General features: G+C 37.6%; 1 protein-coding gene and 1 non-coding gene across 2 annotated transcripts in view; one reads left to right on the top strand and one right to left on the bottom strand.

Moving 5' to 3' along the window:
- The window catches only part of LOC133577669 (glutamate receptor ionotropic, NMDA 2C-like), a 193,280-nt gene that overhangs the window by 126,320 nt on the left and 42,668 nt on the right, over positions 1–24,292 (bottom strand). The window contains exon 3 of the mRNA XM_061931646.1: positions 24,176–24,274. Within this exon, the coding sequence (XP_061787630.1) occupies positions 24,176–24,274 (99 nt within the window). The remainder of the gene's footprint in view (positions 1–24,175; positions 24,275–24,292) is intronic.
- On the top strand, positions 20,292–20,364 carry trnar-ccg (transfer RNA arginine (anticodon CCG)). The gene has a single exon. It is a non-coding gene; the product is annotated as a tRNA-Arg (tRNA).

Here is a 24,292-nt window from a genome sequence, read left to right as displayed (position 1 = left end):
GAGGATCTTTGACGAGAATTTTTCCAGGAGATTCTTAAAAATAGCACGCCTATCCAATGGAGGATCTTTGATTCGTGTTTGTGCAGTCGATCCTTAAATATAGCAACGCTCTCTTGTCTTACAGAGAGGATCTTTGACGAGAATTTTTTCAGGAGATTCTTAAAAATAGCACGCCTATCCAATGGAGGATCTTTGATTCGTGTTTGTGCAGTCGATCCTTAAATATAGCAAAGCTCTCTTGTCTTACAGAGAGGATCTTTGACTAGGATTTTTTTTAGGAGCGTCTTAAAAACAGCAGAGCGCTCCTGTCTTATGGAGGATCTTTGACTCTTGTTTGTGCAGTATAATTAAAAAAAAATAGCCGTGTACTCTCATCTTATAGAGGATCTTTGACTCGTGTTTGTGCAGTCGATCCTTAAAAATAGCAAATCTCTCTTGTCTTACAGAGAGGATCTTTGACTAGGATTTTTTTTCCCGGAGAGTCTTAAAAACAGCACAGCACTCCTGTCTTATAGGGGATCTCTGACTCTTGTTTATACAGTAGATCCTGAAAAATAGCAGAGCTCTAGAATCTTACAAAGAGGCTCTTTGACAAGAATTTTTCTAGGAGATTCTTAAAAATAGCAAAGCACGCCTATCCAATGGAGGATCTTTGACTTGTGTTTGTGCAGACGATCCTTAAATATAGCAAAGCTCTCTTGTCTTACAGAGAGGATCTTTGACGATCATTTTCCAGGAATTTTTTAAAAATAGCACGCCTATCCAATGGAGGACCTTTGACTCGTGTTTGTGCAGTCGATCCTTAAATATAGCAAAGCTCTCTTGTCTTACAGAGAGGATCTTTGACGAGAATTTTTCCAGGAGAATTTTAAAAATAGCACGCTTATCCAATGGAGGATCTTTGACTCGTGTATGTGCAGTCGATCCTTAAAAATAGCAAAACTCTCTTGTCTTACAGAGAGGATCTTTGACTAGGATTTTTTTTAGGAGCATCTTAAAAACAGCAGAGCGCTCCTGTCTTATGGGGGATCTTTGTCTCGTGTTTGTACAATATATCCTTATAAATAACAGAGCTCTCGAGTCTTACAGAGAGGATCTTTGACTAGAATTTTCCCATGAGATTCTTAAAAATAGCAAATCTCTCTTGTCTTACAGAGAGGACCTTTGACTAGGATTTTTTTTTTCCGGAGAGTCTTAAAGACAGCAGAGCGCTCCTGTCTTATGGGGGATCTTCGACTCTTGTTTATACAGTAGATCCTGAAAAATAGCAGAGCTCTAGAATCTTACAGAGAGGCTCTTTGACAAGATTTTTTTCCAGGAGATTCTTAAAAATAGCATGCCTATCCAATGGAGGATCTTTGACTCGTGTTTGTGCAGTCGATCCTTAAAAATAACAAAGCTCTCTTGTCTTACAGAGAGGATCTTTGACTAGGATTGTTTTTTTCGGATAGTCTTAAAAACAGTAGAGCGCTCCTGTCTTATGGGGGATCTTTGACTCTTGTTTGTGCAGTACAATTTTAAAAATAGCCGTGCACTCTCATCTTATAGAGGATCTTTGACTTTTGCCAAAGATTCTGGGACAACATGAAGTTATGGGGGTCGATGTGTTCCTCAGCGGTCTGGCCATTTTAAAAGAACTTCCAATTCCCGGGGAAAAGAACGCTGAGTTTCCAGCAGGGAATACTGCGGGGCTTCTCGGTTGGCCTGCTTCTGGTTTCTGGATCAGGAAGGCCAAGAGAGAGCCAGAAGTGAAGGACAAACGCTGAAAGGAGGTCAAACTGTCCCAAATAAAAAAAATAAAAAAACGGAATAAATAACTAAAGGCTAAAAAAAGGAAAGTCTAGACCCAGTGAAAGACGGCCAACATCCCAAACGGACCAGCCAGGACACCCAATCTTGTCCTGGCTGCTTTAAATCGTTAAAAAAAATGTTGGTTTTGTTCCTTAAACATCCATCAAGGTACAGTAAATAGGGGAATTATATGGCCTCATTTGTCACGGTTTACCTGACACATGAAACGTGACATATTCTGGGGGTGGGGGGACACAATCCACTTTAGCCACCAGATGGCAGGAGAGTGTTGAATATCTTAAATTGTGTTGCGCGGCAATTCCAGCTTTGACCGTAGGGTCAGTTGCTATGTAGGGTGGCGCTTTCCATCATTTTCAGCAGACTGCATTGCGTAATGATTAACTTGTTTAAAGTTGTGTTGGCATCAGTGAAGTCGATTTTTGTGTTGACAAAAAAAACTGCTGCATTTCTAATATTTGGCCCCAAAGTGGCATTAAAAAAAAATGTATAAATACAATGAAATAGACAATAAATACATAAAAATAAATTAATAAAAAATTATTAAAACAAATAATAAAAAAATTTAAAAAATAATTCATTAAATTGGAAAACAAAACATGATATGAGGAGTGCCAATATTGTGGCCCCAATGTGGCATTAAAATTTTTTAAATAAATACAACGAAATAGACAATAAATACATACAAATAAATAAATAAATAATAAAAATTATTAAAACAAATAATAAAATTAATAATAAAAATATTCATGAAATTGGAAAAAAATACATGATATGAGGGGTGCCAATATCGTGGTCTATGCAATATTGTGGTCTATGATGTACTCCGGGCCTGAATGCACCACACAAACACACATACCTGACACATAAAACAAGACAAATTCGGGGGTTGGGTCACGATCCACTTTAGCCACCAGATGGCAGTACAGTGTTGAATATCTTAAATTGTGTTGCGCGGCAATTCCAACTTTGACCGTAGAGTCAGTTGCTATGTAGGGTGGCGCTTTCCATCATTTTCAGCAGACTGCATTGCGTAATGATTAACTTCCCCCTCTTCCTCTCACGCGAGATCCACCCCAGGAATGGGGCCTTCCCTACTGTGTGTGCTTTTCCTTCGCCACCCGCGTATTGTCTGACAAAGTTGTGTTGGCATCAGTGAAGTGGATTTTTGTGTTGACAAAAAAAAACTGCTGCATATCTAATAATTGGCCCCAACGTGGCATTAAAAAATAATACAAAAAATACAATAAAATAGACAATAAATATATACAAATTAATTAATAAAAAATAATTAAAAAATAACAAAAATAATTCATTAAATTGAAAAAAAATACATGATATGAGATGTGCCTAATATTGTGGTCGATGCATGTTTGGGCAATGATGTACTCCGCACCTGAATACACCACACACACACACATACCTGACACATGAAACGTGACAAATTCGGGGGCGGGGGGGGGGGGGGGGGCGCACTATCCACTTTAGCCACCAGATGGCAGTAGACTGTTGAATATCTTAAATTATGTTGCGCGGCGATTCCAATTTCGACCGTAGAGTCAGTTTTGATGTAGAGTGGCGCTTTCCATCATTTTCAGCAGACTGCGTTGCGTAATGATTAACTTCCCCCTCTTCCTCTCATGCGAGATCCACCCCAGGAATGGGGCCTTATGAATCCCTTCCCTTCCCTACAAAGTTGTGTTGGCGTCAGTGAAGTAGATTTTTGTGTAGATCTGACAGTTGACAAAAACAAAAAAGAACCGCATTTCTAATATTTGGCCCCAACATGGCTTTAAAATGTTTTTAATAAATACAATAAAATAGACAATAAATAAATAAAAATACAAATAAATTAATAAAAAATAATTTTAAAATAATTATTTAAAAAAAAGACTAAAATAATTAATTAAATTGAAAAAAAAAAAACATGATATGAGATGGGCCTAATATTGTGGCCGATGCATGTTTGTACTCTGCACCTCAATGCACCACACACACAAACACATACCTGACACATGAAACGTGACAAATTCGGGGGGGGGGCGGCATAATGCACTTTAGCCGCCAGATGGCAGTAGAGTGTTGAATATCTTACGTTCTGTTGCGCGGCAATTCCAACTTTGTAGAGTCAATTGCTATGTAGAGTGCCGCTTTCCATCATTTTCAGTAGACTGCATTATACAATGATTAAGTTCCCCCTCTTCCTCTCACGCGAGATCCTTCCCTATTGCGTGTGCTTTTCCTTCGCCACCCACGTATTGTTTGACAAAGTTGTGTTGGCATCAGTGAAGTGGATTTTCTGTGTTGATCTGCCAGTTGACAAAAAAAAACCTGCCGCATTTGGCTTCAACGTGGCAAGAAATATATTTTTAAAATACATTAAAATAGACAATAAATTCATAAAAATACAATAAATGTATAAAGAATAATAAAAAATAAAAATAAAAATAATTCATTAAATTGAAAAAAAAAAACATGATATGAGATGTGCCTAATATTGTGGCCGATGCATGTTTGTACTCCGCACCTCAATGCACCACACACACGAACACATACCTGACACATGAAACGTGACAAATTTGGGGGAGGAATGATTAAATTCCCCCTCTTCCTCTCACGCGAGATCCTTCCCTACGCCACCCACGTATTGTTTGACAAAGTTGTGTTGGCATCAGTGAAGTGGATTTTTTGTGTTGATCTGCCAGTTGACAAAAAAAAAACCTGCCGTATTTCTAATATTTGGCTTCAACGTGGCAAAAAAATATTTTAAAAAATACAATAAAACAGACAATAAATTAATTAAAATAAAATAAATTAATAAAGAATGATAAAAAATAAAAAAATAACGAAAATAATTCATTGAATTGAAAAAAAAAAACATGATATGAGATGTGCCTAATATTGTGGCCGATGCATGTTTGGGCAATGGTGTACTCCGCAACTCAATGCACCACACACACGAACACATACCTGACACATGAAACGTGACAAATTTGGGGGAGGAATGATTAAATTCCCCCTCTTCCTCTCACGCGAGATCCTTCCCTACGCCACCCACATATTGTTTGACAAAGTTGTGTTGGCATCAGTGAAGTGGATTTTTTGTGTTGATCTGCCAGTTGACAAAAAAAGAACCTGCCGTATTTCTAATATTTGGCTTCAACGTGGCAAAAAAATATTTTTAAAAATACAATAAAACAGACAATAAATTAATTAAAATAAAATAAATTAATAACGAATAATAAAAAATAAAAATAATTCATTAAATTGAAAAAAAAAAACATCATTTGAGATGTGCCTAATATTGTGGCCGATGCATGTTTGGGCAATGGTGTACTCCGCACCCCAATGCACCACACACACGAACACATACCTGACACATGAAACGTGACAAATTTGGGGGAGGAATGATTAAATTCCCCCTCTTCCTCTCACGCGAGATCCTTCCCTACGCCACCCACGTATTGTTTGACAAAGTTGTGTTGGCATCAGTGAAGTGGATTTTTTGTGTTGATCTGCCAGTTGACAAAAAAAAAACCTGCCGTATTTCTAATATTTGGCTTCAACGTGGCAAAAAAATATTTTTTTAAATACAATAAAACAGACAATAAATTAATAAAAATAAAATAAATTAATAAAGAATAATAAAAAATAAAAATAATTCATTAAATTGAAAAAAAAAACATCATTTGAGATGTGCCTAATATTGTGGCCGATGCATGTTTGGGCAATGGTGTACTCCGCAACTCAATGCACCACACACACGAACACATACCTGACACATAAAACGTGACAAATTTGGGGGAGGAATGATTAAATTCCCCTCTTCCTCTCACGCGAGATCCTTCCCTACGCCACCCACGTATTGTTTGACAAAGTTGTGTTGGCATCGGTGGAGTGGATTTTTTGTGTTGATCTGCCAGTTGACAAAAAAAAAAACCTGCCGCATTTCTAATATTTGGCTTCAACGTGGCAAAAAAATATTTAAAAAAATACAATAAAACAGACAATAAATTCATAAAAATAAAATAAATTAATAAAGAATAATAAAAAATAAAAATAATTCATTAAATTGAAAAAAAAAAAACATCATTTGAGATGTGCCTAATATTGTGGCTGATGCATGTTTGGGCAATGGTGTACTCCGCAACTCAATGCACCACACACACGAACACATACCTGACACATAAAACGTGACAAATTTGGGGGAGGAATGATTAAATTCCCCTCTTCCTCTCACGCGAGATCCTTCCCTACGCCACCCACGTATTGTTTGATAAAGTTGTGTTGGCATCGGTGAAGTGGATTTTTTGTGTTGATCTGCCAGTTGACAAAAAAAAACCCTGCCGCATTTCTAATATTTGGCTTCAACGTGGCAACAAAATATTAAAGAAAATACAATAAAACAGACAATAAATTAATAAAAATAAAATAAATTAATAAAGAATAATAAAAAATAAAAATAATTCATTAAATTGAAAAAAAAAAACATCATTTGAGATGTGCCTAATATTGTGGCCGATGCATGTTTGGGCAATGGTGTACTCCGCACCCCAATGCACCACACACACGAACACATACCTGACACATGAAAAGTGACAAATTTGGGGGAGGAATGATTAAATTCCCCCTCTTCCTCTCACGCGAGATCCTTCCCTACGCCACCCACATATTGTTTGACAAAGTTGTGTTGGCATCAGTGAAGTGGATTTTTTGTGTTGATCTGCCAGTTGACAAAAAAAAAACCTGCCGTATTTCTAATATTTGGCTTCAACGTGGCAAAAAAATATTTTTAAAAATACAATAAAACAGACAATAAATTAATAAAAATAAAATAAATTAATAAAGAATAATAAAAAATAAAAATAATTCATTAAATTGAAAAAAAAAACACATCATTTGAGATGTGCCTAATATTGTGGCCGATGCATGTTTGGGCAATGGTGTACTCCGCAACTCAATGCACCACACACACGAACACATACCTGACAAATGAAACGTGACAAATTTGGGGGAGGAATTATTAAATTTCCCCTCTTCCTCTCACGCGAGATCCTTCCCTACGCCACCCACGTATTGTTTGACAAAGTTGTGTTGGCATCAGTGAAGTGGATTTTTTGTGTTGATCTGCCAGTTGACAAAAAAAAAACCTGCCGTATTTCTAATATTTGGCTTCAACGTGGCAAAAAAATATTTTTTAAAATACAATAAAACAGACAATAAATTAATAAAAATAAATTAAATTAATAAAGAATAATAAAAAATAAAAATAATTCATTAAATTGAAAAAAAAAAACATCATTTGAGATGTGCCTAATATTGTGGCCGATGCATGTTTGGGCAATGGTGTACTCCGCACCCCAATGCACCACACACACGAACACATACCTGACACATGAAACGTGACAAATTTGGGGGAGGAATGATTCAATTCCCCTTCTTCCTCTCACGCGAGATCCTTCCCTCCGCCGCCCACGTATTGTTTGACAAAGTTGTGTTGGCATCAGTGAAGTGGATTTTTTGTGTTGATCTGCCAGTTGACAAAAAAAAAACCTGCCGTATTTCTAATATTTGGCTTCAACGTGGCAAAAAAATATTTTTAAAAATACAATAAAACAGACAATAAATTAATAAAAATAAAATAAATTAATAAAGAATAATAAAAAATAAAAATAATTCATTAAATTGAAAAAAAAAAACATCATTTGAGATGTGCCTAATATTGTGGCCGATGCATGTTTGGGCAATGGTGTACTCCGCAACTCAATGCACCACACACACGAACAGATACCTGACACATGAAACGTGACAAATTTGGGGGAGGAATGATTAAATTCCCCCTCTTCCTCTCACGCGAGATCCTTCCCTCCGCCGCCCACGTATTGTTTGACAAAGTTGTGTTGGCATCAGTGAAGTGGATTTTTTGTGTTGATCTGCCAGTTGACAAAAAAAAAACCTGCCGTATTTCTAATATTTGGCTTCAACGTGGCAAAAAAATATTTTTTTTAAATACAATAAAACAGACAATAAATTAATAAAAATAAAATAAATTAATAAAGAATAATAAAAAATAAAAATAATTCATTAAATTGAAAAAAAAAACATCATTTGAGATGTGCCTAATATTGTGGCCGATGCATGTTTGGGCAATGGTGTACTCCGCAACTCAATGCACCACACACACGAACACATACCTGACACATAAAACGTGACAAATTTGGGGGAGGAATGATTAAATTCCCCTCTTCCTCTCATGCGAGATCCTTCCCTACGCCACCCACGTATTGTTTGACAAAGTTGTGTTGGCATCGGTGAAGTGGATTTTTTGTGTTGATCTGCCAGTTGACAAAAAAAAACCTGCCGCATTTCTAATATTTGGCTTCAACGTGGCAAAAAAATATTTAAAAAAATACAATAAAACAGACAATAAATTAATAAAAATAAAATAAATTAATAAAGAATAATTAAAAATTCATTAAATTGAAAAAAAAAAAAACATCATTTGAGATGTGCCTAATATTGTGGCCGATGCATGTTTGGGCAATGGTGTACTCCGCAACTCAATGCACCACACACACGAACACATACCTGACACATGAAACGTGACAAATTTGGGGGAGGAATGATTAAATTCCCCCTCTTCCTCTCACGCGAGATCCTTCCCTACGCCACCCACGTATTGTTTGACAAAGTTGTGTTGGCATCAGTGAAGTGGATTTTTTGTGTTGATCTGCCAGTTGACAAAAAAAAAACCTGCCGTATTTCTAATATTTGGCTTCAACGTGGCAAAAAAATATATATTTTTAAATACAATAAAACAGACAATAAATTAATAAAAATAAAATACATTAATAAAGAATAATAAAAAATAAAAATAATTCATTAAATTGAAAAAAAAAAACATAATTTGAGATGTGCCTAATATTGTGGCCGATGCATGTTTGGGCAATGGTGTACTCCGCAACTCAATGCACCACACACACGAACACATACCTGACACATGAAACGTGACAAATTTGGGGGAGGAATGATTAAATTCCCCCTCTTCCTCTCACGCGAGATCCTTCCCTACGCCACCCACGTATTGTTTGACAAAGTTGTGTTGGCATCAGTGAAGTGGATTTTTTGTGTTGATCTGCCAGTTGACAAAAAAAAAAAAACTGCCGTATTTCTAATATTTGGCTTCAACGTGGCAAAAAAATATTTTAAAAAATACAATAAAACAGACAATAAATTAATAAAAATAAAATAAATTAATAAAGAATTATAAAAAATAAAAATAATTCATTAAATTGAAAAAAAAAAAGATCATTTGAGATGTGCCTAATATTGTGGCCGATGCATGTTTGGGCAATGGTGTACTCCGCACCCCAATGCACCACACACACGAACACATACCTGACACATGAAACGTGACAAATTTGGGGGAGGAATTATTAAATTCCCCCTCTTCCTCTCACGCGAGATCCTTCCCTACGCCACCCACATATTGTTTGACAAAGTTGTGTTGGCATCAGTGAAGTGGATTTTTTGTGTTGATCTGCCAGTTGACAAAAAGAAACCTGCCGCATTTCTAATATTTGGCTTCAACGTGGCAAAAAATATTTAAAAAAATACAATAAAACAGACTGAATTAATAAAAATAAAATAAATTAATAAAAAAATAATAAAAAATAAAAATAATTCATTAAATTGAAAAAAAAAAACATCATTTGAGATGTGCCTAATATTGTGGCCGATGCATGTTTGGGCAATGGTGTACTCCGCACCCCAATGCACCACACATACGAACACATACCTGACACATGAAACGTGACAAATTTGGGGGAGGAATGATTAAATTCCCCCTCTTCCTCTCACGTGAGATCCTTCCCTACGCCACCCACGTATTGTTTGACAAAGTTGTGTTGGCATCAGTGAAGTGGATTTTTTGTGATGATCTGCCAGTTGACAAAAAAAAACCTGCCGCATTTCTAATATTTGGCTTCAACGTGGCAAAAAAAAATTTTTTAAATACAATAAAACAGACAATAAATTAATAAAAAATAAAATAAATTAATAAAGAATAATAAAAAATAAAAATAATTCATTAAATTGAAAAAAAAAAACATCATTTGAGATGTGCCTAATATTGTGGCCGATGCATGTTTGGGCAATGGTGTACTCCGCACCCCAATGCACCACACACACGAACACATACCTGACACATGAAACGTGACAAATTTGGGGGAGGAATGATTAAATTCCCCCTCTTCCTCTCACGCGAGATCCTTCCCTACGCCACCCACGTATTGTTTGACAAAGTTGTGTTGGCATCAGTGAAGTGGATTTTTTGTGTTGATCTGCCAGTTGACAAAAAAAAAACCTGCCGTATTTCTAATATTTGGCTTCAACGTGGCAAAAAAATATTTTTAAAAATACAATAAAACAGACAATAAATTAATAAAAATAAAATAAATTAATAAAGAATAATAAAAAATAAAAATAATTCATTAAATTGAAAAAAAAACCATCATTTGAGATGTGCCTAATATTGTGGCCGATGCATGTTTGGGCAATGGTGTACTCCGCAACTCAATGCACCACACACACGAACACATACCTGACACATGAAATGTGACAAATTTGGGGGAGGAATGATTAAATTCCCCCTCTTCCTCTCACGCGAGATCCTTCCCTACGCCACCCACGTATTGTTTGACAAAGTTGTGTTGGCATCAGTGAAGTGGATTTTTTGTGTTGATCTGCCAGTTGACAAAAAAAAAACCTGCCGTATTTCTAATATTTGGCTTCAACGTGGCAAAAAAATATTTTTTTAAAATACAATAAAACAGACAATAAATAAATACAAATAAAATAAATTAATAAAGAATAATAAAAAATTAAAAAAAAAAAATAATTCATTAAATTGAAAAAAAAAACATGATATGAGATGTGCCTTATATTGTGGCCGATGCATGTTTGGGCAATGATGCACCTGAATGCACCACACACACACACACACACACACTCACACACACACTACTCATTTCCTGCTCGCTCCTTCACACACGTGTCAAAGGACTTCCTCCCCTCCCTCCCATCTTTTGTCTTCCTCCCCTTTCCGTCTTTGTTGTTCCCCGCCGAGGGACGCCAACTATAAATAGGCGCCCCGGGCGGCGGCGGTGCAGCAGCCGCACCGTTTGCGTCGCCGCCAGTATTGATAATCAACCGCCATTGAGCGCTTTTACGAGCGCGTCGGCGTCGTCGCCCGACCCACCTGCTCGACTGACGGGGACAAAAGCCTCCACGCGGCAGGATGTGTGAGATCCATTAGGGATTACAAAAGTCCATCTTTGAGCGCACTTTTGTCTCCAGTGCAAAAAGGTTGTCAGAAAGTGTTGCATTTGAGTGCCAAAAAAAACTGCAGGAAAAGTTGGAGTCGGGAGTTTAAGGCCTCCTGGAGGGTCTAATTAAAGGTCCTGATGGGTGCTGCTGAGGACTCTTAATTGAATGCAACACACAAGTTAGACGTCTAAGGAGGAAGGTGTGCTAACTGGAGGGAAAGGAGTGGAAGTGCAGAGACTAGTTTGTCTCTCACTCTGCTCCTTTTTCTAAGACCCATTCATTTGTATTGATTTGTAAAATAATGAAAGAGAATATGAGTTGTCAATAACAACAAGGTTGAGTAAAAAACACCAACTCAGGCTAAGATACACAGCTTACAAGCCGGATAAAAGGGATCATGTCAAATAGAGGATCTTCGACTGACATTTTACTTTAGGTCCTTAAAAACAGCAAGTAGATCGTTTTCATATAGAGGATCTTTGACTAACATTTTTGCTGTAAGTCCATAAAAACAGCAAATATATCCTGTCATATAGAGGATCTTTGACTAACATTTTTGTTGTAGGTCCATAAAAACAGCAAATATACCCTGTCATATAAAGGATCTTTGACTAACATTTTTGTTAGTATTTTTTTATTTTTTGTCATAAAGAAATACAATCATGTGTGCTTTCGGACTGTATCTCTGCAGACTGTATTGATCTATATTGATCTATAATGTATATATTGTGTTTTTTATGTTGATTTAATTAAAAAAATAATACCATTTTTTTTTATTTTTTTTTTTTCTTGTGCGGCCCGGTACCAATCGGTCCACGGACCGGTACCGGGGCCACGGCCCGGTGGTTGGGGACCACTGACTTAGAGGACTTAGAGGATCTTTGACTAACAGTTTTACTGTAAGGCCTTAAAATAGCAGATGGATCCTGTCATATAGAGGATCTTTGACTAACATTGTTGCTGTAGGTCTTTAAAAACAGCAAAAGGATCCTGTCATTTGGAGGATCTTTGACTAGCATTTTTGCTGTAGGGCCTTAAAACAGCAAAGGGATCCTGTAATGTAGAGGATCTTTGACTAGGCCTTTAAAAACAGCAAAACGATCCTGTCATTTAGAGGATCTTTGACTAACATCGTTGCTGTAGGTCTTTAAAAACAGCAAAAGGATCCTGTCATATAGAGGATCTTTGACTAACGTTTTTGCTGTAGGGCCTTAAAGCAACAGATGGATCCTGTCATATAGAGGATCTTTGACTAACATTTTTGCTGTAGTGCCTTAAAGCAACAGAGGGATCCTGTTATGTAGAGGATATTTCACTAGGCTTTTAAAAACAGCAAAACAATCCTGTCATTTAGAGGATCTTTGACTAACATTTTTGCTGTAGGGCCTTAAAACAGCAGATGGATCCTGTCATATAGAGGATCTTTAACTAACATTTTTGCTGTAGTGCCTTAAAGCAACAGAGGGATCCTGTTATGTAGAGGATATTTCACTAGGCTTTTAAAAACAGCAAAACAATCCTGTCATTTAGAGGATCTTTGACTAACATTTTTGCTGTAGGGCCTTAAAACAGCAGATGGATCGTGTCATATAGAGGATCTTTGACTAACATTTTTGCTGTAGGGCCTTAAAACAGCAGAGGGATCCTGTTATGTAGAGGATCTTTGACTAGGCCTTTAAAAACAGCAAAACAATCCTGTCATTTAGAGGATCTTTGACTAACATTTTTGCTGTAGGGCCTTAAAACAGCAGATGGATCCTGTCATATAGAGGATCTTTGACTAACATTTTTGCTGTAGGGCCTTAAAACAGCAGAGGGATCCTGTTATGTAGAGGATCTTTGACGAGGCCTTTAAAAACAGCAAAACAATCCTGTCATTTAGAGGATCTTTGACTAACATTTTTGCTGTAGGGCCTTAAAACAGCAGAGGGATCCTGTTATGCAGAGGATCTTTGACTAGGCCTTTAAAAACAGCAAAACGATCCTGTCATTTAGAGGATCTTTGACTAACATTTTTGCTGTAGGGCCTTAAAACAGCAGATGGATCGTGTCATATAGAGGATCTTTGACTAACATTTTTGCTGTAGGGCCTTAAAACAGCAGAGGGATCCTGTTATGTAGAGGATCTTTGACTAGGCCTTTAAAAACAGCAAAACAATCCTGTCATTTAGAGGATCTTTGACTAACATTTTTGCTGTAGGGCCTTAAAACAGCAGATGGATCCTGTCATATAGAGGATCTTTGACTAACATTTTTGCTGTAGGGCCTTAAAACAGCAGAGGGATCCTGTTATGTAGAGGATCTTTGACGAGGCCTTTAAAAACAGCAAAACAATCCTGTCATTTAGAGGATCTTTGACTAACATTTTTGCTGTAGGGCCTTAAAACAGCAGAGGGATCCTGTTATGTAGAGGATCTTTGACTAGGCCTTTAAAAACAGCAAAACAATCCTGTCATTTAGAGGATCTTTGACTAACATTTTTGCTGTAGGGCCTTAAAACAGCAGATGGATCCTGTCATACAGAGGATCTTTGACAAACATTTTTGCTGTAGGGCCTTAAAACAGCAGAGGGATCCTGTTATGTAGAGGATCTTTGACGAGGCCTTTAAAAACAGCAAAACAATCCTGTCATTTAGAGGATCTTTGACTAACATTTTTGCTGTAGGGCCTTAAAACAGCAGAGGGATCCTGTTATGTAGAGGATCTTTGACTAGGCCTTTAAAAACAGCAAAACAATCCTGTCATTTAGAGGATCTTTGACAAACATTTTTGCTGTAGGGCCTTAAAACAGCAGATGGATCCTGTCATATAGAGGATCTTTGACTAACATTGTTGCTGTAGGTCTTTAAAAACAGCAAAAGGATCCTGTCATATAGAGGATCTTTGACTAACATTTTTGCTGTAGGGCCTTAAAACAGCAGAGGGATCCTGTTATGTAGAGGATCTTTGACTAGGCCTTTAAAAACAGCAAAACGATCCTGTCATTTAGAGGATCTTTGACTAACATTTTTGCTGTAGGGCCTTAAAACAGCAGATGGATCGTGTCATATAGAGGATCTTTGACTAACATTTTTGTTTTAGGGCCTTAAAACAGCAGAGGGATCCTGTTATGTAGAGGATCTTTGACTAGGCCTTTAAAAACAGCAAAACGATCCTGTCATTTAGAGGATCTTTGACTAACATTTTTGCTGTAGGGCCTTAAAACAGCAGATGGATCGTGTCATATAGAGGATCTTTGACTAACATTTTTGCTGTAGGGCCTTAAAACAGCAGAGGGATCCTGTCATATAGAGGATCTTTGACTAACATTTTTGCTGTAGGGCCTTAAAACAGCAGAGGGATCCTGTTATGTAGAGGATCTTTGACGAGGCCTTTAAAAACAGCAAAACAATCCTGTCATTTAGAGGATCTTTGACTAACATTTTTGCTGTAGGGCCTTAAAACAGCAGAGGGATCCTGTTATGTAGAGGATCTTTGACTAGGCCTTTAAAAACAGCAAAACAATCCTGTCATTTAGAGGATCTTTGACTAACATTTTTGCTGTAGGGCCTTAAAACAGCAGATGGATCCTGTCATACAGAGGATCTTTGACAAACATTTTTGCTGTAGGGCCTTAAAACAGCAGAGGGATCCTGTTATGTAGAGGATCTTTGACGAGGCCTTTAAAAACAGCAAAACAATCCTGTCATTTAGAGGATCTTTGACTAACATTTTTGCTGTAGGGCCTTAAAACAGCAGAGGGATCCTGTTATGTAGAGGATCTTTGACTAGGCCTTTAAAAACAGCAAAACAATCCTGTCATTTAGAGGATCTTTGACAAACATTTTTGCTGTAGGGCCTTAAAACAGCAGATGGATCCTGTCATATAGAGGATCTTTGACTAACATTGTTGCTGTAGGTCTTTAAAAACAGCAAAAGGATCCTGTCATATAGAGGATCTTTGACTAACATTTTTGCTGTAGGGCCTTAAAACAGCAGAGGGATCCTGTTATGTAGAGGATCTTTGACTAGGCCTTTAAAAACAGCAAAACGATCCTGTCATTTAGAGGATCTTTGACTAACATTTTTGCTGTAGGGCCTTAAAACAGCAGATGGATCGTGTCATATAGAGGATCTTTGACTAACATTTTTGTTTTAGGGCCTTAAAACAGCAGAGGGATCCTGTTATGTAGAGGATCTTTGACTAGGCCTTTAAAAACAGCAAAACGATCCTGTCATTTAGAGGATCTTTGACTAACATTTTTGCTGTAGGGCCTTAAAACAGCAGATGGATCGTGTCATATAGAGGATCTTTGACTAACATTTTTGCTGTAGGGCCTTAAAACAGCAGAGGGATCCTGTCATATAGAGGATCTTTGACTAACATTTTTGCTGTAGGGCCTTAAAACAGCAGAGGGATCCTGTTATGTAGAGGATCTTTGACGAGGCCTTTAAAAACAGCAAAACAATCCTGTCATTTAGAGGATCTTTGACTAACATTTTTGCTGTAGGGCCTTAAAACAGCAGAGGGATCCTGTTATGTAGAGGATCTTTGACTAGGCCTTTAAAAACAGCAAAACAATCCTGTCATTTAGAGGATCTTTGACTAACATTTTTGCTGTAGGGCCTTAAAACAGCAGATGGATCCTGTCATACAGAGGATCTTTGACTAACATTTTTGCTGTAGGGCCTTAAAACAGCAGAGGGATCCTGTTATGTAGAGGATCTTTGACGAGGCCTTTAAAAACAGCAAAACAATCCTGTCATTTAGAGGATCTTTGACTAACATTTTTGCTGTAGGGCCTTAAAACAGCAGAGGGATCCTGTTATGTAGAGGATCTTTGACTAGGCCTTTAAAAACAGCAAAACAATCCTGTCATTTAGAGGATCTTTGACTAACATTTTTGCTGTAGGGCCTTAAAACAGCAGATGGATCCTGTCATATAGAGGATCTTTGACTAACATTGTTGCTGTAGGTCTTTAAAAACAGCAAAAGGATCCTGTCATATAGAGGATCTTTGACTAACATTTTTGCTGTAGGGCCTTAAAACAGCAGAGGGATCCTGTTATGTAGAGGATCTTTGACTAGGCCTTTAAAAACAGCAAAACGATCCTGTCATTTAGAGGATCTTTGACTAACATTTTTGCTGTAGGGCCTTAAAACAGCAGATGGATCGTGTCATATAGAGGATCTTTGACTAACATTTTTGCCTTAGGGCCTTAAAACAGCAGAGGGATCCTGTTATGTAGAGGATCTTTGACTAGGCCTTTAAAAAACAGCAAAACGATCCTGTCATTTAGAGGATCTTTGACTAACATTTTTGCTGTAGGGCCTTAAAACAGCAGATGGATCCTGTCATATAGAGGATCTTTGACTAACATTGCTGCTGTAGGGCCTTAAAACAGCAGAGGGATCCTGTTATGTAGAGGATCTTTGACTAGGCCTTTAAAAACAGCAAAACAATCCTGTCATTTAGAGGATCTTTGACTAACATTTTTGCTGTAGGGCCTTAAAACAGCAGATGGATCGTGTCATATAGAGGATCTTTGAATAACATTTTTGCTTTAGGGCCTTAAAACAGCAGAGGGATCCTGTTATGTAGAGGATCTTTGACTAGGCCTTTAAAAAACAGCTAAACGATCCTGTCATTTAGAGGATCTTTGACTAACATTTTTGCTGTAGGGCCTTAAAACAGCGGATGGATCGTGTCATATAGAGGATCTTTGACTAACATTGTTGCTGTAGGACCTTAAAATAGCAGAGGGATCCTGTGATATAGAGGATCTTTGACTAACATTTTTGCTATAGGCCTTTAAGGACAACAACAATATCCTGTCATTTAGAGGATCTTTGACTAACAGTTTTGCTGTAGGTCCTTAAAACAACAAAGAGATCCTGTCTGAAGAGGATCTTTGACTAACAGTTTTGCTGTAGGTCTTTAAAAACAGCAAAGAGATCCTGTCATATAGAGGATCTTTGACTAACAGTTTTGCTGTAGGTCCTTAAAACAGCAAAGAGATCCTGTCATATAGAGGATCTTTGACTAACATTGTTGCTGTATGTCTTTAAAAACAGCAAAAGGATCCTGTCATATAGAGGATCTTTGACTAACATTTTTGCTTTAGGGCCTTAAAACAGCAGAGGGATCTTGTTATGTAGAGGATCTTTGACTCGGCCTTTAAAAACAGCAAAACGATCCTGTCATTTAGAGGATCTTTGACTAACATTTTTGCTGTAGGGCCTTAAAACAGCAGATGGATCGTGTCATATAGAGGATCTTTGACTAACATTGTTGCTGTAGGTCTTTAAAAACAGCAAAAGGATCCTGTCATATAGAAGATCTTTGACTAACATTTTTGCTTTAGGGCCTTAAAACAGCAGAAGGATCCTGTAATGTAGAGGATCTTTGACTAAGCCTTTAAAAACAGCAAAACAATCCTGTCATTTAGAGGATCTTTGACTAACATTTTTGCTGTAGGGCCTTAAAACAGCAGATGGATCCTGTTATATAGAGGATCTTTGACTAACATTGTTGCTGTAGGTCTTTTAAAACAGCAAAAGGATTCTGTCCTATAGAGGATCTTTGACTAACATTTTTGCTTTAGGGCCTTAAAACAGCAGAGGGATCCTGTTATGTAGAGGATCTTTGACTGGGCCTTTAAAAACAGCAAAACGATCCTGTCATTTAGAGGATCTTTGACTAACATTTTTGCTGTAGGGCCTTAAAACAGCAGAGGGATCCTGTCATATAGAGGATCTTTGACTAACATTGTTGCTGTAGGTCTTTAAAAAGAGCAAAAGGATCCTGTCATATAGAGGATCTTTGACTAACATTTTTGCTGTAGGGCCTTAAAACAACAGATGGATCCTGTCATATAGAGGATCTTTGACTAACATTTTTGCTGTAGGGCCTTAAAACAGCAGAGGGATCCTGTTATGTAGAGGATCTTTGACTAGGCCTTTAAAAACAGCAAAACGATCCTGTCATTTAGAGGATCTTTGACAAACATTTTTGCTGTAGGGCCTTAAAACTGCAGATGGATCGTGTCATATAGAGGATCTTTGACTAACATTGTTGCTGTAGGTCTTTAAAAACAGCAAAAGGATCCTGTCATATAGAGGATCTTTGACTAACAGTTTTGCTGTAGGTCCTTAAAACAGCAAAGAGATCCTGTCATATAGAGGATCTTTGACTAACATTGTTGCTGTAGGTCTTTAAAAACAGCAAAAGGATCCTGTCATATAGAGGATCTTTGACTAACATTTTTGCTCTAGGGCCTTAAAACAGCAGAGGGATCCTGTTATGTAGAGGATCTTTGACTAGGTCTTTAAAAACAGCAAAACGATCCTGTCATTTAGAGGATCTTTGACTAACATTTTTGCTGTAGGGCCTTAAAACAACAGATGGATCCTGTCATATAGAGGATCTTTGACTAACATTTTTGCTGTAGTGCCTTAAAGCAACAGAGGGATCCTGTTATATAGAGGATCTTTCACTAGGCCTTTAAAAACAGCAAAACAATCCTGTCATTTAGAGGATCTTTGACTAACATTTTTGCTGTAGGGCCTTAAAACAGCAAATGGATCCTGTTATATAGAGGATCTTTGACTAACATTGTTGCTGTAGGTCTTCAAAAACAGTAAAAGGATCCTGTCATATAGATGACCTTTGACTAACATTTTTGCTGTAGGGCCTTAAAACAGCAGAGGGATCCTGTTATGTAGAGGATCTTTGACTAGGCCTTTAAAAACAGCAAAACAATCCTGTCATTTAGAGGATCTTTGACTAACATTTTTGTTGTAGGGCCTTAAAACAGCAGATGGATCCTGTCATTTAGAGGATCTTTGACTAACATTTTTGCTGTAGGGCCTTAAAACAGCAGATGGATCCTGTCATATAGAGGATCTTTGACTAACGTTTTTGCTGTAGGGCCTTAAAACAGCAGAGGGATCCTGTTATGTAGAGGATCTTTGACTAGGCCTTTAAAAACAGCAAAACAATCCTGTCATTTAGAGGATCTTTGACTAATATTTTTGCTGTAGGGCCTTAAAACAGCAGATGGATCCTGTCATTTAGAGGATCTTTGACTAACATTTTTGCTGTAGGGCCTTAAAACAGCAGATGGATCCTGTCATTTAGAGATCTTTGACTAACATTTTTGCTGTAGGGCCTTAAAACAGCAGATGGATCCTGTCATATAGAGGATCTTTGACTAACGTTTTTGCTGTAGGGCCTTAAAACAGCAGAGGGATCCTGTTATGTAGAGGATCTTTGACTAGGCCTTTAAAAACACCAAAACAATCCTGTCATTTAGAGGATCTTTGACTAACATTTTTGCTGTAGGGCCTTAAAACAGCGGAGGGATCCTGTTATGTAGAGGATCTTTGACTAGGCCTTTAAAAACAGCAAAACAATCCTGTCATATAGAGGATCTTTGACTAACATTTTTGCTGTAGGGCCTTAAAACAGCAGATGGATCCTGTCATATAGAGGATCTTTGACTAACATTGTTGCTGTAGGTCTTTAAAAACACTAAAATGATCCTGTCATATAGAGGATCTTTGACTAACATTTTTGCTGTAGAGCCTTAAAATAGCAGAGGGATCCTGTGATATAGAGGATCTTTGACTAACATTTTGCTATAGGCCTTTAAAAACAACAATATCCTGTCATTTAGAGGATCTTTAACTAACAGTTTTGCTGTAGGTCCTTAAAACAGCAAAGAGATCCTGTCATATAGAGGATCTTTGACGAACAGTTTTGCTGTAGGTCTTTAAAAACAGCTAAGAGATCTTGTCATATAGAGGATCTTTGACTAACATTGTTGCTTGAGGTCCTTTAAACAGCAAAAATGATCCTGTCATATAGAGGATCTTTTTGCTGTAGGTCATTAAAAACAGAAAAGGGATCATGTCATATAGAGGATCTTTGACTACAGGTTTCACGTTGACGTCAGAGTGTATTGAACAAAAACACAAATAATCATATAAAGGATCTTTGACTATAAGTTTCACATTGAGGTCAGAGTGTGTTGAACAAAAAAAATCAAATAATGGTGACTTTCTAAAACCAATTTCCTGGACTAGCACTGACCTGCTGTGCAAATCCGGCCGAAGTGAAACTGAAATTGAAAGTAAAACCCTCAATCTCGGCCTCAGCTGGTGTGCACCTGCAGGCCCAGTGGCCTAGCGGACAAGGCATCAGCCTCCGAAGCTGGAGATCGTGGGTTCGAGTCCCACCTGGGTCGGCTTTATGGAGCCAGGGGGTCATCATGATCTAGTGTCCTCTGTGGTAAGTACCTGAAGGGGCGGAGCTAAAGATGCTGCAAGTCCTTTGACCGGCTGACGACGACCGTGTGTTTCGTGGTCGCTGGAACGCTTCCTTCCGTCTCTCCCCCGGCCCATGTTTTGCGCGTGCGAGGCGAGGGTGTCGGTTAGCGTGTGAGGGGCTAAAAATAGCGGGTGTTGATGATGGCGGCTGCACATTTAAAGCAAGGCGGGGAGAGAGCGCGTGAGGAGACGGAGACCAAAGTCTTTCGCAACCCCCGCCAAAATAAAAGGCGGAGGAAAGGCGACGCTTCCCGTGGTCCGTCAGATGATTGACGGCGGCTCCTCTCCTCTGATCTTTGACTAACATTTTTGCTGTAGGATCTTAAAACAGCAGAGAGATCTGTCATATAGAGGATCTTTGACTAACTTTGTTGCTGTAGGTCTTTAAAAACAGCAAAAGGATCCTGTCATATAGAGGATCTTTGACTAACATTTTTGCTGTAGGTCCTTAAAAAAAGTAAAAGGATCCTGTCATTTAGAGGATCTTTGACTAACATTTTTGCTGTAGGTCTTTAAAAACAGCAAAAGGATCCTTTCATATAGAGGATCTTTGACTAACATTTTTGCTGTAGGTCCTTAAAAAAAGTAAAAGGATCCTGTCATATAGAGGATCTTTGACTAACTTTGTTGCTGTAGGTCTTTAAAAACAGCAAAAGGATCCTTTCATATAGAGGATCTTTGACTAACATTTTTGCTGTAGGTCCTTAAAAAAAGTAAAAGGATCCTGTCATATAGAGGATCTTTGACTAACTTTGTTGCTGTAGGTCTTTAAAAACAGCAAAAGGATCCTGTCATATAGAGGATCTTTGACTAACTTTGTTGCTGTAGGTCTTTAAAAACAGCAAAAGGATCCTTTCATATAGAGGATCTTTGACTAACATTTTTGCTGTAGGTCCTTAAAAAAAGTAAAAGGATCCTGTCATTTAGAGGATCTTTGACTAACATTTTTGCTGTAGGTCTTTAAAAAACAGCAAAAGGATCCTGTCATATAGAGGATCTTTGACTAACATTGTTACTGTATGTCTTTAAAAACAGCGAAAGGATCCTGTCATATAGAGGATCTTTGACTAACATTTTTACTGTAGGTCCTTAAAACAGCAAAATGATCCTGTTATGTAGAGGATCTTTGACTAACATTGTGGCTTGAGGTCCTTGAGAGAGCAAAATTATCCTGTCAAATAGAGGATCTTCGACTAACATTTATTTTAGTTCCTTAAAAACAGCAAATAGATCGTTTTCATATAGAGGATCTTCGACTAACATTTTTGCTGTAGGTCTTTAAAAACAGCAAAAGGATCCTGTCATATAGAGGATCTTTGACTAACATTTTTGCTGTAGGTCTTTAAAAACAGCAAAAAGATCCTGTCATACAGAGGATCTTTGACTAACATTCTTGCTGTAGGTCCTTAAAACAGCAAAATGATCCTGTTATATAGGGGATCTTTGACTAACATTGTGGCTTGAGGTCCTTGAGAGAGCAAAATTATCCTGTCAAATAGAGGATCTTCGACAAACATTTATTTTAGTTCCTTAAAAACAGCAAATAGATCGTTTTCATATAGAGGATCTTTGACTAACATTTTTGCTGTAGGTCCTTAAAAAAAGTAAAAGGATCCTGTCATTTAGAGGATCTTTGACTAACATTTTTGCTGTAGGTCTTTAAAAAACAGCAAAAGGATCCTGTCATATAGACGATCTTTGACTAACATTGTTACTGTATGTCTTTAAAAACAGCGAAAGGATCCTGTCATATAGAGGATCTTTGACTAACATTTTTACTGTAGGTCCTTAAAACAGCAAAATGATCCTGTTATATAGGGGATCTTTGACTAACATTGTGGCTTGAGGTCCTTGAGAGAGCAAAATTATTAATTATAGTTCCTTAAAAACAGCAAATAGATCGTTTTCATATAGAGGATCTTCGACTAACATTTTTGCTGTAGGTCTTTAAAAACAGCAAAAGGATCCTGTCATATAGAGGATCTTTGACTAACATTTTTGCTGTAGGTCTTTAAAAACAGCAAAAAGCTCCTGTCATACAGAGGATCTTTGACTAACATTCTTGCTGTAGGTCCTTAAAACAGCAAAATGATCCTATTATATAGAGGATCTTTGACTAACATTTTTGCTGTAGGTCTTTAAAAAACAGCAAAAGGATCCTGTCGTATAGAGGATCTTTGACTAACATTGTTACTGTATGTCTTTAAAAACAGCGAAAGGATCCTGTCATATAGAGGATCTTTGACTAACAGTTTTACTGTAGGTCCTTAAAACAGCAAAATGATCCTGTTATATAGAGGATCTTTGACTAACATTGTGGCTTGAGGTCCTTTACACAGCAAAGTTATCCTGTCAAATAAGAGGATCTTCGACTAACATTTATTTTAGGTCCTTAAAAACAGCAAATAGATCGTTTTCATATAGAGGATCTTTGACTAACATTTTTGCTGTAGGTCGTTAAAACGGCAAAATGATCCTGTCATTTGGAAGATCTTTGACTAACATTGTTGCTGTATGTCTTTAAAAACAGAAAAAGGATCCTGTTATATAAAGGATCTTTGACTAAAATTGTTGCTGTAGGTCTTTAAAAAACAGTAATAGGATCCTGTCATATAGAGGATCTTTGACTAACATTGTTACTGTATGTCTTTAAAAACAGCAAAAGGATCCTGTCATATAGAGGATATTTGACTAAAACTTTTGCTGTAGGGCCTTAAAACAGCAGAGGGATCCTGTCATTTAGAGGATCTTTGACTAACATTTTTTATGTAGGTCTTTAAAAACAGCAAACAAATCCTGTCTTTTAGAGGATCTTTTACTAACATTGTGGCTTGAGGTCCTTTAGACAGCAAAATTATCCTGTCAAATAGAGGATCTTCGACTAACATTTATTTTAGGTCCTTAAAAACAGCAAATATATTGTTTTCATATAGAGGATCTTTGACTAACATTTTTGCTGTAGGGCCTTAAAACAGCAGAGGGATCCTGTCATTTAGAGGATCTTTGACTAACATTGTGGCTTGAGGTCCTTTAAACAGCCAAATTGTCCTGTCAAATAGAGGATCTTCGACTAACATTTTTGCTGTAGGGCCTTAAAACAGCAGAGGGATCCTGTCATTTAGAGGATCTTTGACTAACATTTTTGCTGTAGGTCTTTAAAAACAGCAAAGATATCCTGTCTTATAGAAGATCTTTGACTAACATTCTTGCTGTATGTCCTTAAAACAGCAAAATGATCCTGTTATATAGAGGATCTTTGACTAACATTGTGGCTTGAGGTCTTTTAAACAGCAAAATGATCCTGTCAAATAGAGGATCTTCGACTAACACTTATTTTAGGTCCTTAATAACAGCAAATAGATAGTTTTCATATAGACAATCTTTGACTAAAATTTTTGCTGTAGGGCCTTAAAACAGCAGATGATTGACGGCGGCGCCTCTCATCGTTGTTGCCCCCCCCCCCAGCACTTCCTGCTTCAAACACCCGCAGATTAGAGGCGCTGAATGAGGTCAAAGGCTGCTGATGATTCGCCGTCAAACACGTTAACATGCGAGGAGACCAGTTTAATCGCTTTAAAGGTCCCGTGTTGTTCTTTGTTTTCATGAGAAGGTCCCACAATGTGAGCAAGTTGGCGTGTTAGCATTTTAGCACGTTAGCATGTTAGCGTGTTGCTGCGATTTACACTGTCCAGTTAGAGTGGGGGAAAAAAAGGGTCAATGATCTGGTACCTTGTACGGAATGACCACCGCCGAGCCGCCGCTGATGCCCACGATTGGCAGAGCGGTCTGAGTGGACAGGAAGTCCAGGATCTGCGCCACCTCGGCCACCTGAAGACCCAAGGCAAC

This window comes from Nerophis lumbriciformis, linkage group LG39, assembly GCF_033978685.3.
Source record: "Nerophis lumbriciformis linkage group LG39, RoL_Nlum_v2.1, whole genome shotgun sequence".
NCBI classification, from domain to species: domain Eukaryota; kingdom Metazoa; phylum Chordata; class Actinopteri; order Syngnathiformes; family Syngnathidae; genus Nerophis; species Nerophis lumbriciformis.
The sequence above is the reverse complement of the archived record's forward strand: the minus strand, read 5'-3'. Positions and strand labels throughout refer to the sequence as shown.